The sequence below is a fragment of the Rhopilema esculentum genome, chromosome 7 (genome assembly GCF_057945365.1).
Source record: "Rhopilema esculentum isolate cy_ngs chromosome 7, ASM5794536v1, whole genome shotgun sequence".
Taxonomy (NCBI): Eukaryota; Metazoa; Cnidaria; class Scyphozoa; order Rhizostomeae; family Rhizostomatidae; genus Rhopilema; species Rhopilema esculentum.
In genome coordinates this window covers 7,346,153-7,360,855 of record NC_142821.1, presented here as the reverse complement: position 1 = coordinate 7,360,855, position 14,703 = coordinate 7,346,153, and the positions used below count along the sequence as shown (strand labels likewise).

Below are 14,703 nucleotides of genomic sequence, written 5' to 3'. Positions count from 1 at the left end.
TCATGTTATGCATTGGCCTCCCTCAAAATTACTGCATCATTGGATAACTTCCTCCGGTTCACAGTCGTGGAATCGAAATGCTTTACCTTCGACTTGTTTACGAAAAATAAGCAAAGAAAACAAGATTGAAATAAGTCAATCAAAATACCTTTAGTTTTGTTTTGCAGAAAGTGACATTGTCGCCATGAATGAATCTGCATTGTTGATCTAAACTATACATCTGTCCAGGAAGGCTGACATTTTTCGCCTTTATTTGTTTGGCATCATCCAAAAGGCATCTGCCCGCTCTTTGCCTGTATATTAACAACATATCAGGTCAAAAAAAATAATCTTTTCTGCTTTATTAGACAATTATATGTTTAAATTTCTGTGCATTAAAATGTGCAAATGATGCTTGAAGAGTTAGGAGCTAATCTTAGCAATGATAGGCAGACAACTAAAAGCTTCAAAAATATAAAAGGAAGAAAAATCAGGCCAATCAAAAAAGATATAGACTTGACTCGTTTAAGCTTGAAGTATCGGAAAATTTTAATCTTAGTAAAAAGTGAGTAATTTTTTATAGAAATAATGCACCGATTCCTTGCTCAGAAAATTTTTCTTTACATAAAATTTCACTTAACGAAATAATCAAAAAAAACTTTGTTGGTACACTAAAATATTTAATAAATCGAAAAGGTATTTCAACAACATCTTAACATGTATTTGCACATAGCAATCTATAAAGCTCTTACTTCTCGTTACGTTATCATTTTCTTGTCTCGACAGTATAGACCTTGATAGTTGTATTGCACAATATTAAACATTTAAAAATCTACATGCTCTATAATTTAACGATTTAAATTATCTATATATTTAACGATTTCTGCTGTTCATTATTCTTAGCGTTATCATTACCAAGTTTCTTCAGTACTTGTCAGTCCAGTGTTTTTTTTAAAGATGTCAAACAATTAAATAATTATGCGCTTAATATCTTCAAAAAAAATTGTTGAAATCTTGTCATTGAATGTTTCAACTGATACGTAATACAATTAAAAACAGGTAAGGAATAGTAATATTTTCGTAGACTGCTCCTCTTATGTTTGTTCAGTATTTTGAAACATGTCTTCCTAATTTTTTTAGGTTTGAGATGACAAGCACCCTTACTGGGTTCGTGCTATGAAATAAATGAAATATGAAATATGAAATACATATGGAATGCGCCAACTTGTTCTGTAGAAGGAAATCGTTTGGTTACTATCGGAACTAAATATAATTTTAATGCAAAGAAGCAGTAAAGCTGGAGACTATTAATGCTAAAATCTTGGAAAATTAAGTTTTCAGGAAATTACCTAAGTAATCGTGCCAGTTGGATTCGGCTGCAGGAGGACCATTGAAAACGATCGGTAAAAGGACTTCGCAAACGAGATGCTGACATTATGTATGATCCACCACCAAATGCACCACAAGTTGTCCGTTTTAAGGATTTCAGTCCAAGGCTAGAAATGAAGATTAGGATCCTAAAGCCACAATACTACTTTCGTTATGTGAAAACAATTAGAAATTAACCAAAGTAGAAGTGACACTCAATTGTCCGAAGTAAAAATGATGTCACTTTGTTTTCAGCTCCCATCTGCTGCATACAATTTGACATTTGAAAGGTTTTAATGTCATTCAGGGACGCAGTAGCTGGGGGCAGGGACAGGTAGGAGTAGGGAGCTACAGGAAATTTTATTGTTTTTTGGAAACTTCATCGGCGTATATGTTGCTTTTTCCAGTTACAAGAAGAGATTCCATGATTTTTTCGTGAAATGTACAAATTTTTAAAAAGCTGTATAAAAATATCACGTATGAAAGATACTTATTTCGTGCTTATTTTTACAGGGGTACATGTCATACCGCATAGTCGAATTACTTTCTAATTTCACTTAGTAGACAATTTTATTAAAAAGCTTTGTTCATTACGACAAATTGTTTTAAAGCCATTCTTCTCAACGGAGATAGCAAACTGTCAACTTTTTGCAGTTGAGAAGTTTGAACACAGACATTTTGCCAAAATGATTTGTTTCTTTGATATGACAATCTTTCAAAACTTTGAAGGGAGCTGTACAGACTTACTTGTGTCCCAGCATTTGTGCAACTGTGAACGCGGTGTTCAGACCGGTATCTTGAACAATGCTGCAACTGTATTTTTGGCTGCACATACCTCCCTGCATTGCCATACCTGCGAAATACGCTCATCGCATAAATACACAAATAAAACAATTGAAAATTGCCAGAAGGACTAGCCTCTTTAATTGTTCGTCACTGATATCTGCAATATTGTTCAAACTTGAGCAATTTTGTAAACAGGGGAACTAAATACCTTAAGAGTCTGACAAAAGAAACATTTTTCTACTTGCATAAAATTAAATGAAGATATTTGTAACCTTTCTAACAGCGAAAGTTTTAACGATGTCAAAAAATATTAATTTGCCTGAATTTGGCTTGTGTCTTAATTCCATAGTAGAAGACTTAATAATTTCATTTTTTCGAAGTACAAAGAAGGGGGGTTTGCATTTATTATATGATTGGTTAATTCTAAGTGCCTTTTCTAAGTTAATTCATTCAAGTTAATTCTTAAAGTATATATTGATTGGAAAATCCACGAATAAGCAGCCATATCCTACTGCTTCTGATTTTCAAGTGGTTTTAGCCGGGGACACCGGAACGACCAAGAGGCAAGGGAGACAGGCTTGAGTAAAAGGGCGTTTGAAAGAAAACTCCCAGCTTCTACAAATTCCTTCTACTAACTGCCATTTTATTTCGATCTTCTGTAGGTATTTGAAAAATTGGCTAACTTTTAGCATAAGGATTTATTTTACAAATTCTAAGAAATGACGTCATGAATTGAGCACTACAATCAGAATTTCATTTGAATCTCTCTGATTATCACAATTGACTGGTTTCAAGGGCACATTAATGAAAAGGGGAATCTTGCCCCTTTTGCCCATCTTATCAAAAGGCAACAAGGGCGTTTCACTCCCCGTGCTCCCTTATCTGGTGTCCCTGGCTTTAGCACAGAAAGCACTGGATATCACGATATTGAAAACGAAGGATTTTCTAAACTATTTCCTTCCATTAATTATCTTGAACATTACATCGCATACGTAACATGATGCTGGAAAGACAAATACAAATAATTACAAATGGATAAACTTGATTATCCTCCTTACATTTTTCATTTCTCCTTACAACAGTTACCGCAGACCTAAATGATTTCTTCAAGTAAGTTCTCTATCAAACTACGGTGTTTCATTTTCTAAGCCACTTTCAGACTTAGGCGTCATTTCAGTTGCATTTAAAAGGTATAAAGCAAATGAAAAGAAAGGATTTCTGCATGAAAGCTTGTAACTAAATTGGCGCACATAGGCTTCTATTAAACGATTTGTCATTGCAGTTGTAGTTGCAACAGTGTGGGAGATGGGCGTGGAATGGGCGTGGTCAAACCGAACAAAGACGCCAAAAATGAAAAGCTGCGTTACATTGATAAAAATTAATTTACAATAACCCAAAAGTGAAATGCTTAATAAATACATTGTAAGTCCTAAGCGTACTCTCTTAAAATATCAAAATATTCACACGCTGGAAGCAGGGAAAGAATTAGTTGTAAGAACTCACCTATGGATGCACATGGAAAGTTACCTAGTCCACAGATATCTTTCCTGAAATCAAATGAGAATTCTAGATATTGTGCAAAAACCTTGGCAGGTGCATCATTTAAAATCCATCATATATTCAAGATATAAATGATATATTAAAAATTTTCTTTTGATATGAATTTTGCGTAGAGTTTTAAAGTACTTTGCATTTTCGAACAAAGGGGAGAATAGCACGTTTCATTGAACAAGGACATTTCAATTGGGTTGGAGACAGCCACTCTCTTAGAAGGTGTGTTGAGAAATACCCTGGCATATAGTATACCATCAGAAAAATGAATTGCATATGTTGTAATTAAATTTGCAGACATTGGCTTCTATTGACCGATTCATCTAAGCCAGTTATTGCTAAATCAATATTTTTGGAAACAAAATCCCCCCAAAAAAATAACTGTTGAAGTGATCATTTGCCCTTAGGGCTCCATGCCGTGTAATAATAGCTGTACACGCTTTGGTGTTTAAAACAGGATGGTTATAAATTTATACTCGGAATTTCAACCCCAATGTAAATTGAAAATACGACATTTCACGTTGTCATTTGAATGTCATGAGGTTGAGAATTTGGGACATGATAATCATTGGGCCAAAAGTCACCTTAAAAATTATGGCCTAGATTATGAGTCCACAAGGTGAATCATAGTCCTATTTATCAAGAGCAAGTTGATTGAAGTTAAAAATAATTGTTTCCGGACTTTTTGGCTTTAATTAATTTTGTTGCAAAGTCAAAGCAATGGCTACTTTGATACTAATCTTGATAAACAAAAATTTCCAAATTAAACAGTGAATCCTAACTTACAAGAAGCAGGTGATTGAAAAAATCATTTGACTGCTGATGTAAGGAATGGCCTATTATGTAGAGCCTCAAACCCTGAATCTTTTGGCTTAAGGACTAAGCACTTTTGTCAAATACCAAGGCTAACTTTGAGACAAAGCCAAACGACATTGGAGTACAGATAAAGCCACCACAGAAAAGCAAAGAGGGGTTTTGTCAAAAGAATCAACATTGTATACTTTGTTGATCTTATCTAGTACAGCTTAGAGCAGACGAAACCCAAATTCTTCAATACAATTTTCACTTCTCTATGAAAATGGCTAGATTATTTAGGAGTCTTTGGGCTAAGTTCATTTAAAGAAAAAGGGAATAGGAATATGGCCCTTGGTGATTCGATTCTTTGTCGTGTGTTTTTTTCGGAAAATCCTATTGCAATTTAAACGTAGAGAAGGGAATGCTTTGCACATTTAGAGTTTTCAAATTGCAGCACTATTTTCAAATTTCAAATCTATTTAGCCTAATCATTGCTCGTAAGGCATATATACTTTTCATTCTGATTTTTCCAACACCCTTTCTTTTCAAAGTCTTACTTGATAACATACCCATTTTATCACAGCAAACGTTTGAAAGCAACAATATATACTCTGGCTAAATACTCAATGCTATGGTCCTTGATGTTTTTGATGATGATAACATGTTACAAACTTCCGTCGTCATCTTTATCCTATAATTTCTTGAAATCTTAGCAAGAACATTTTTTAAAAAAAATTTTTGCATGAAAGTATATATCTATTTTTGGCTCAAGAGAAATCAACTTTTCATTTCAGTATTTTGAAAGGTAGCAAACCAATCTACCGTCTGGTGGATGTCTAAGCCTAAAGACTTGACGTGTCCATTGGAAATTAGAAAATGCTCATGATTTAAAAGCTGACATATTGATTGAATATATTTTCAAAAACATGCATGTCTGATCAATTGGTAATAGCATTATCTATCCAACAAAAATGTCAGTATGATTCTAATAAGAAAAGGTCTGACAACTTTCAATTCTTCTTGAAACTGCAATACACATTGTCATTTGAAAAAGTTGATATCAACAGAGTTTCCACAAATAGCAATTTTTAAGTAGCTTTAACAAATAGCAACTTTAATTTATATAAATTGATAAAAACGTGACATGTTTCATGGGCAATAGTACAATATGATGTCTCAAATGAAGACAGCAGCAGTCAATTTTGACACTAAGGTTTAGTACGACTGCACCAGTGACAGCCCTAATTACGATAAACAATAGGCAGCCCTATGGTTAATGCTTATGTTGAGACAACTGCACTAAAACAACGACCTGATTAGCTGGAGGCTATATGTAATCAAAAGATGTTCAGCCGTATTGCTACTAATTACTTTATCCATAAATTACAAAACCATTCTCATCGAAAGGTTTTAAAAATGCTTCGACCTTTAACATCTTGAACAAAGCTTTTATGTATCTGGATAAGTTTCTTCCAAAATGCTATGTTCAGTACTCAATGCTACAACCCAAGGCGGAATGTCGACACAAAGGCCCCTAACTCAAATGGTGGAAAGCATGCATGCTCAAATATCTACACCCTTCTAAAAAGCTGTTAAAATTGATCCATTCAAATCGTGGCGCGATAATACGGAATTTCCCGAGTTTTTTAGTGGAACAGCTTTTCCATCCTTCTACTTTTACAAAACGATTTTGGGGGTAAATACTCAGAGTAACGTCGAATTTTGGGGGAGTGGGTAAAGATTGGTGCATAATTCTATAATGTTGACAACTCCCTCATAATTTTCTCCAATTCTTCAAACTATATCTAAATATCAACAAAGAGCTTAGGGAGACAAGCACAAAGTCTAAACAGCGTTTACCCTTTGGTTTTAGACCTAACTTAAACTTTATCTTTAATCCTTTTTGAAATAATCCTGGATGGGGAAAGGAAATGTCTCTTCAAAATAACACAAAAGTCTATCTTAATCTCTCCATGACAAACAAGAAGTTGTGATTTGGCAAAGAACACGATTATCAGATCGAAAGAACTTGGTCACTCCTTGACCTCAAGCAGTAGAAAAATTTTTAAAGGGTTAAAAAATAAAAAATGGCACATAGCTGCTTATCACAGATTTTATCATAGAAATATAAATTAGAATCTCAAAAATGTTATGAAAATCAATCTCAGTAATTAGAAAAGACAGCATTTTTCCGTTTTGTTTCCCTCTTCCACTATTACCTTATACACGTATCACAGTAAAAATGAAATCTTACTGCACGCACTTCTTTGCCGCAGCAGTCGTTGGTTTGTCTCTTCAATTTTCCTGGGTATATCAACCTTCAGAAGGGCTAATTGAAATCTCTTTTACAAATGGTACTACTGTATTACATTAAAAGAACTTCAAAAATCATTGAAGCAACTCACCGAGTGATGAGCAATGCGACGTCGTGGTGATAGGGATGACGATGGTCATCAAAATTTTGTCTTTTTTGCCATAAACAAAATCTCTGCAAGGTTGCTTTTGCACTGTAGGTGACTGTGAATGTATCTAGTCTTTGCTGTCAAGGAAAAACATAGGAAATAGAGTGTTGATAGTAGTTGGTCGTGTGCAATTAAAAAAAGCAGAAGTTTGATAATAGAAATAAAGATCGTGATTTGAAGGTAAATGTTTGAATAAATGAAGAAAAGTGGGAAAAATACACAATAAAGATGATTTTTTGGAAAAGCTGAAAGAGAAAATTATATTTCCATGCCAGAAATTATAACCACGTATGACATCGATATTGATCGAAAACACTCTGAATGGTGTTCCGAACATAATTTCAAGCATTTAAGGTTGTTTCAAGTGAAAATTTTTTTTGCAAAATTTTTCATATTTTTCAAGTTTTTTACAGGTCAGGGGTCATAGATTTTTTGAAAAATGACTTAGTTCTTTTTTACCATGTATGACCTCGATATTGATCGAAAACACTCCAAATGGAGCCCTGTACCCAAATGGAGGTTTTATATCTCCTTCGCAATAATTTCAATTGAGTTATGATTTACCTTTTCGATGATGATGAGCCGAACTATAGCAATGTTAATTGGTCTTCCGATACTGGGGTCTCGAAATATATTGGAAACCTGAAATTTTGAAAATAGTAAAATAATATTTCATTTTATAAATTATGCATAGATCAGATTTTTAAGATTTCAAACACTTGTTAAGTCATTATGAGAATAGCTCTTTACATGCCCAACGCTAGCGAAGAATTACTACAACTACAGCTCATTAATGATAACATGGCCAACGCTAGCGAAAAATACGTTTCCAAATCTTTTCCAATTAAACCCCTATTTCTTCAAGTATTGGGTGTATGACATCAGCAATCATAGGTGCGGTTTACTGAATATCGTTAAAAACACAATTACAAATCTCAATTCTTTTTGAACAACATAACCTTCTAGCCGACTAGAGATGCTGAAACTCATTAAAGAAATTATGAAACATCGTTGATATCTTTACGATTCAAACATATAAAACATACCATATTCATGATAGTAAGAACATAATTTTTCACATGTTTTTCGCCGTGAAATTCAACCATTGTTTTGTCCACTACAACTAGAGTTTCTATATTTGCAACTGTGCGTAATGATCGATGGCCTCGTCTTGAGCCTGGCCTCTCTTCCAGTGTCAATGAGGACAAATCTTGACCTGCGGAAAAGAAAAATAGTTAGATACAGTGAAAGATTAAGCAGTTGCAGCTATGCCATATCGAAGAATTACGTCTAAAAATATATTTACTTAAATGGTCCAATTACTAAAGATTCTACCTGGAACGCTTGAAAGGGATTTTGGAGCCAATTTTTTTCCTCCTACGTGAACAACATTAAGTTACGGGGAAAATTTAAATAACGCTAGACAAATACAGGCACCAAGTTTTGTGACTGTAACTGAAAATCATATTTGCTTATCCTAAATCAATTACTTTTAATTTAAAGACTACTTGAATTCAATAAGATACACGTAAAGCAGAATAAATTAAAAACTTCTGCTGTATTTCATTGGTCATTAGGTAGATCCAGGGTGTCTTTTCTCTCAACAAATACATCATACTGACTATATACAATGTTTATTGCACGAAGTTTGAATGTTTTTCTCACCCAACACAAAGACAGGAGTTGCCCCCTGCACAACCAACAACTGAACAACGAAATTCAGATTCAGGGAAATCTACAGATCCAGAATCAGCTGACGAAAAGTAGCGTGAAAGAAGAATGGTGCGTTTGATTGGGTGCTTGTGTTTGACCAGTATTTAATTAGGCCTTTCTCACAACGTTATCAAAAGACGATCTAGCCTGCCCAATGATTTTGAAATTCTCGTCACTATCGAAAACTCAATTATTTGCATCAAGCTCTACAGAATCTACTATCGAAAAGGAGCGAAACTGCTCCTTAAATTTTCTTGATGTCTGTGTAGAAGAGGCTGATTTAATGAGAAAGGACAAATGAGACGAAGGTAGGCCATCCGAAAAGAAAGTCTCGTCGATAAAACCCAATGGTTAGCATGACTATAATTAGCGAGAAATCCATATCCTGGCAAAATTGCGTTTTATTATGGAGAAATAAGTAGCCGTGTAGTGGGTTTCCCACAGCACTTACCTTACTCAAGATTAAAATCGTAATTTAGAGACACGAGATTAATGGTCACAGTATAAATTTAAACAAATCTAACCAACCACTGAAAGAACCTATTAGCCGTTAACCATCACGGATATGTCAAATATTTTTCTGGCAGAAACTGTATAGCTGATGATGGAGAAGAAAATTAAAAATGTGCACGAAGGGGATAAGAGGATAAAGCTCTTATGAGAAAATTGCTATAACGACATTGATATGATCAGATAAAGATAGGATAATATATTGTATATACACCAACATCTTTATTGATTGCTGACTTTCTTTGGCAGCAAAGTAGCACTTCCTTATAAAAAGGAATATCTTCCTCTTAAAGTTCGTAACAAAATCCAAAAATACTCAAAAATCACACACAGCTATGTCTTTTAGCTGTAGCTATCTGACTGAAGATTCTTAAAATTAATAACGATGTTTAATAAAAATATTGTATTTTCTTTATCAAGTCACAACACAGGCCGTGCTATTTTGGTAGCTGTCATAATTCGCTTGGCAAACACTATTCTTTCTGGACTTGCGGTAGCATGGGATAGCTTTTAAATGAAGGTAAAAGAGCGTTTTCCATCATGGGAAACACAATCTTTATTATGCCGATTCATAACAAAACTTTTGACCTGCGCAAAGCCTGACCTGCTTCAACACACAGAGACCCGTTCCTTGACAAAGTATCAGACATATTCATGTTTTACGATTTAAATATTTACAGTTTAAATGAGAATGACTTCTTTACGGCAATACACAGTTTAGTGACATTTCAAATAGGCCTATACTATTAGAAATCATAAAATATATTACTGCTACAAATGCTTAATCTTTGCTTAATTAATCGCACGATCAGTTTTTTTTCATTTTGAAGACCTTGCAAGGAAGCTGCACCTTTCAACTTCCTCTTTTTTCTTTTCTTTCCCCTCCTTTACCCCTTTTTGTTTTTCTGTGTTGTTCTTTTCCTGTTTGGCTTCAAGGAAAATGTTCATGCACACACCCTTTGTGGTATCGTCCTGTATTGTTTAATGTCTAAATGCCTTAATTATGTTGGAAATATTTTTCTTTTTCTTCTTGATATTTTCAATTGTAAAAGACTGCATCGCTGATAAAGCAGGGAAAATCTTTAGTTAAACCTGTCCTATGCTTGCGGCCTTAAATTTCAATTCCACAAATTTTTCATTTATATTCCGCTTAATCTATCCCGAGTGTAGTAAATCACCGTATCTTAACTGTAAAGTATAGTATAGTATAAAAATTGTAGAGTATAGTTATTGAACTGTTTGTATGTCTGTATTGTAATTGAATTAGTTTATAGATAAATATATTGACAAAGATATCTGATTGCTTGCTCGTTATCAGCGATATTCAATTCTGACAATTGATTGCCTGATACAAATTTGAATTTTGGAGTTATTGACCGACGTTTTCAAAAATTGTACACAATTATACTGGTACTGAGACAATGATGAAAGATATTGTACAAAAAAAAATTAGTAGAATAGCATAGCTTGCCTTTTCATACTTAAATAAATCTCACAATAGAATCAAGTTTACCGTTACCCTTATAACATATCTGACAAAAATCCGCAGGTCCAACGCAAAAGAAGGCATTATAAACAAACAAAAACAGATTCTTGAATAAATGGAACAAGTATGGGGAAAACTCTCCGCATCTCAAATATTATACATTGTGGATTGTGTTGGGGATATCACACGATAAAGACAGTGGGGGCACGTTGGAAATAGGACACAAACATTTATCAAATGTGCTTCTTTTCTTTATAGGTTATAAAGACACAAGTCGCCCCCACAGCCCCTGCTGGTGTAGGGCAGGGGGTAGTCGTCCCCGCTATCCCCCTTGATGCCGTGATTTTTTGATTTTGTTATCCTGTGTTTGGATTTGAGTTCCACGTTTTCCAAGTATTAAACCATTCTGCCCAGCAATTCAAACTATTTACCCGCAGTCTCGCTTTGTATCTGATGTTAGTGCTGTAAAAGAGGCAGTCTGGCCTTTCACATTTGCTATTGCTTGGGTTTGATAAGAGGAACAGGCAAGGGTTGATGGAGATCCAAGCGAGAAGGTCGTAATCGAGAAGATTATCTCACCAATCAAGAATGTATGAATAATCAAAGTCAAATCAAATGATTTAAATCCTTTTAAGGTGGGATGATCGCAAAACGAGGTGTCATTTGTCAAATAGAATTAAGTAGTATTAGATATCGATCTATAACCAAGTCAAGTAAAACTATCAAGATGATGATGGGTTGTTGAAAAAATTTGTTTAAAAAAAAGATCAACCGATGATATTCAAGCTTACAATCGAAAAGAAAGAAACAATCGTTCTCTCTCCCCAGCCCAAGATGAAAAGAAAATATTTCAAAATTAAGTGCCACAGAACCATAATTACAAGGCAAGGGCTGAAGATACTTTTCAAAAAAGGTGCAGGAATTTTCAGTTACGGAAGCATTTATGAAGATCGTAGATTCTCGAAGAGGCGTTAATCAATGTTATCATTATCATCAATACTATATAGTTCATATTAATTGCTAGAAAACTTTGTTTGAAACACTTTCCAGCTTATAACCATTGTAAAATATCATAAGTTTTCTAAAATAAATGGGAAGTTAACAAAGGTTACGTCGTTAAACTCCAAAACAAGAGGTTGATAAGAACCTAAACACGGTTTTATAACTTTATAAACGAAAGACGTATGTTTTCACAATCTTCAGAAAAGGGTCATCAGTTGGAGTACATACCTTTTTTAAAATTAATATTTTGAGCATAAGACCGCGTGGCTTAAGAATTGCAAATGAGATACAGATTCAATTGCTCACGGATACTATCAACTCAATTAATACTATTAGTTTGAAGACCAATGGGTGACATTACGGATGCGAAAATTCTGGCCTTGGTTGATTAAATTTTTTAACAAAAGGAAGCATTCGTACAATTCTAAAGAATGCATGCTACTAGAAGCAGTAGTGCATGTTGTAGCCCTGCAAAGAGAATACAACAATATTAAAACCATTGATTATGACAGACTCGTTATTCCTGGAAGTGGAAAATCCAATATCTCTTTATACTAGTGTCCCCACCATAGGAGTCAATGAACCATCCCTACTCTTTTTAGCTTATAATACACTTAAAAATGAGATGAAAACCTTATTATCGGGGTTATTTCTATTTTATCAAGGTTTTATAAAACAAAAGCATACTGACTGCTATGCACTAATCGTATCAAAGAAATGTAGCTAGTATGGTGGTACTTAGCTTGCTCACAGACTCTAGAGTGTAGTGACCTGTCTTTTCCTATCAAAAACTGAGCTTATTTTCTCTCTTTGTTAGCCGTCCAGATTGAGAGACATTGATACTTTGACTGAAGTGAAATAAACAATGACACAAACCTGATCTTATACATCAAATAAACCTTTAAAGATAAATATCTGATTAAGATCATTACTGTACAGCTATCAGAATTTGTTTATCCTATTGGTGTTAATTATAAGGCCTTAGAAGACGTTTCTCAATTCAATTAGCAGTCAACTAAAGACATTGCTTTCATTAACTTGCTTTAAACGTTAAGACGGACGTTTCCTCGAAGTAAGCCTGCTGAATGCTATTATCCGAGGGAATCTAAAATGATCTGAACACAATTTAAGACCAAATAATGAGCAACAAACGAGATCAGCATTTTCCTATACCTTTAATGCGACCATTATCTGGCAAGTAAAGAGATTCAAAAGAGTTGAAATCGCTTTTAAAACCCACAACAGACCCCAAAGGTATGAAACATTGAAAATTCTGACCCCATTTACAAGTAAACAAAACATTATTTTGCCATACATTTAACTTAACTAAAGTCGTATAATTTTCTATGTCTTGTAGAGGAGTATCGACTATCCCAACCATAAAAGGGGAATAATAAACAGATATAGTTGTGGTTTAGAAGGTCCAAACCAACACCTTCTATATCCTTTATGTTTGCGATACGGGCATTAACTCTAGCAGTTGCATTAAACATTAGCACAGAATAGTGAGATTTGAGAATAGTAGGTACCAATAACACATGATTAACAAAGGATCATAAAATTATCCAGTTCTACGCCTCCAATTTCGCATCTTTTTCTTTAGGGCACGAGCACACAGGGTTTTACCACCTTTATGCCTGTACAATACCCACTTTTAAGGTAAATTTATCACTGTTCATTGATGAAAATAGAGGGACTTTGGGAGGACTCTTGATTAAGTTTGGCTTTTCTCACCCTTGACTTTTTCATCAAGTATATTATCAAATTTCTTAATCATTGTCCATGATTTTGAGCTTGTGATAAAATCGTTATCACTGTACCTTAAAATTAGGTATGGCCTGTACCCATAGAGGCAGCTAACTAGAGAAATCTGGCAAAAAAAACTGTTTCCCTTAAAGTTTTATTTGATATCAACAAGCATTCAACTCAACTTCATGATGACTTCTTGCACCCTGTTGCGAAATAGGGTAGAGATCGCCTTGAAAATTTTCTACTTTCACTCTTCCCCACGATGCAAGTTAACTCAGGCGCTGCGCAGCCAATGGGCTAGCAAGGGCTATAGCCCCTCCACTTCTTTGCAATAATAGGTTAGACACGTTTTTGGAAAGTGTGCTCTAACTATGCTTTAACACAACACTGGATAACATACTCCTAAGTATACTATCACTTGATAACGGGCTATGCTCGAAACGTCGTTATTAATTAATTTATCATTTATTCCTGGTGTGTTTACTTACATTCATCGTTATTATTTTATAGTCAAGAAGAACTGCTACAAGTGTTGTAGCACTTGTGGTCATCTTTTTTGTTCATTTTCTAGGTGTTTTTCTTGATGTTTTATTATTCCCAAGCTAATTTTATCCATTTTTATTGATATCTTTCTGAACCAGACTGTTTCTGAACCAGAACTTCAGTAGAAATAAGCGAAGTTAACTCACAAAGGATAAGCTGACAAATGAGAAGCTAACTTCGAAAGCTGACGAAATCAAAGTTGAAATGTGAGCTGCTTCACACTCTTTGGGATGGGATACTCCTATTGTGGTTTTAATAATGCTCGTGGTCGGTAGCTTCCGTAAAATTGCCCATAAAAGTTGCCGAGCTTTTGAGAATATACGATTATCTTTTTCTCACGCACAATGGTCTCAAAATTAATTTGATAGGATATTTAAGAATTCCCTGTAATGGATCCTTTCTGGTGAATTTCATCCGTTAACTGATTTCCTTCAGACTTTCAAACGACATAATCTATTTAATGGCGACGTACATTATAAAGTGAACCAGATACGTTTGCATACACTGTATGCAGTCTGCCAAAGAATCTACTACAGTAAAACGAGTAAAACGTTACTACAAGATAATAGTCCGAAAACAGACCAAACTAGTTGCTCACACCTCCACAATATTGATCGTTCAGATCACGAAATGACTCAACTGGAAAGACGTATAAAATTGTGAGCCACTTTGTCACAGTTACACTCTTTTTTTATAAGAACCAGTAAATTTATGTTCAGGCTGACTGTTCTTAATTTTTTCGAAAATCTGAGTCTGGAT

General features: G+C 34.4%; 1 protein-coding gene across 2 annotated transcripts in view; it reads right to left on the bottom strand.

Annotated features, from left to right (window-relative positions):
* LOC135683704 (A disintegrin and metalloproteinase with thrombospondin motifs 6) overlaps positions 1-14,703 on the bottom strand; it is a 98,924-nt gene that overhangs the window by 43,911 nt on the left and 40,310 nt on the right. For both annotated transcript variants that reach the window (XM_065199038.2, XM_065199039.2), the window contains 7 exons: positions 7,988-8,157; positions 7,506-7,583; positions 6,885-7,018; positions 3,637-3,680; positions 2,095-2,200; positions 1,329-1,475; positions 149-293 (listed from right to left, as the gene is read on the bottom strand). In XM_065199038.2, the coding sequence (XP_065055110.2) occupies positions 149-293; positions 1,329-1,475; positions 2,095-2,200; positions 3,637-3,680; positions 6,885-7,018; positions 7,506-7,583; positions 7,988-8,157 (824 nt within the window). The remainder of the gene's footprint in view (positions 1-148; positions 294-1,328; positions 1,476-2,094; positions 2,201-3,636; positions 3,681-6,884; positions 7,019-7,505; positions 7,584-7,987; positions 8,158-14,703) is intronic.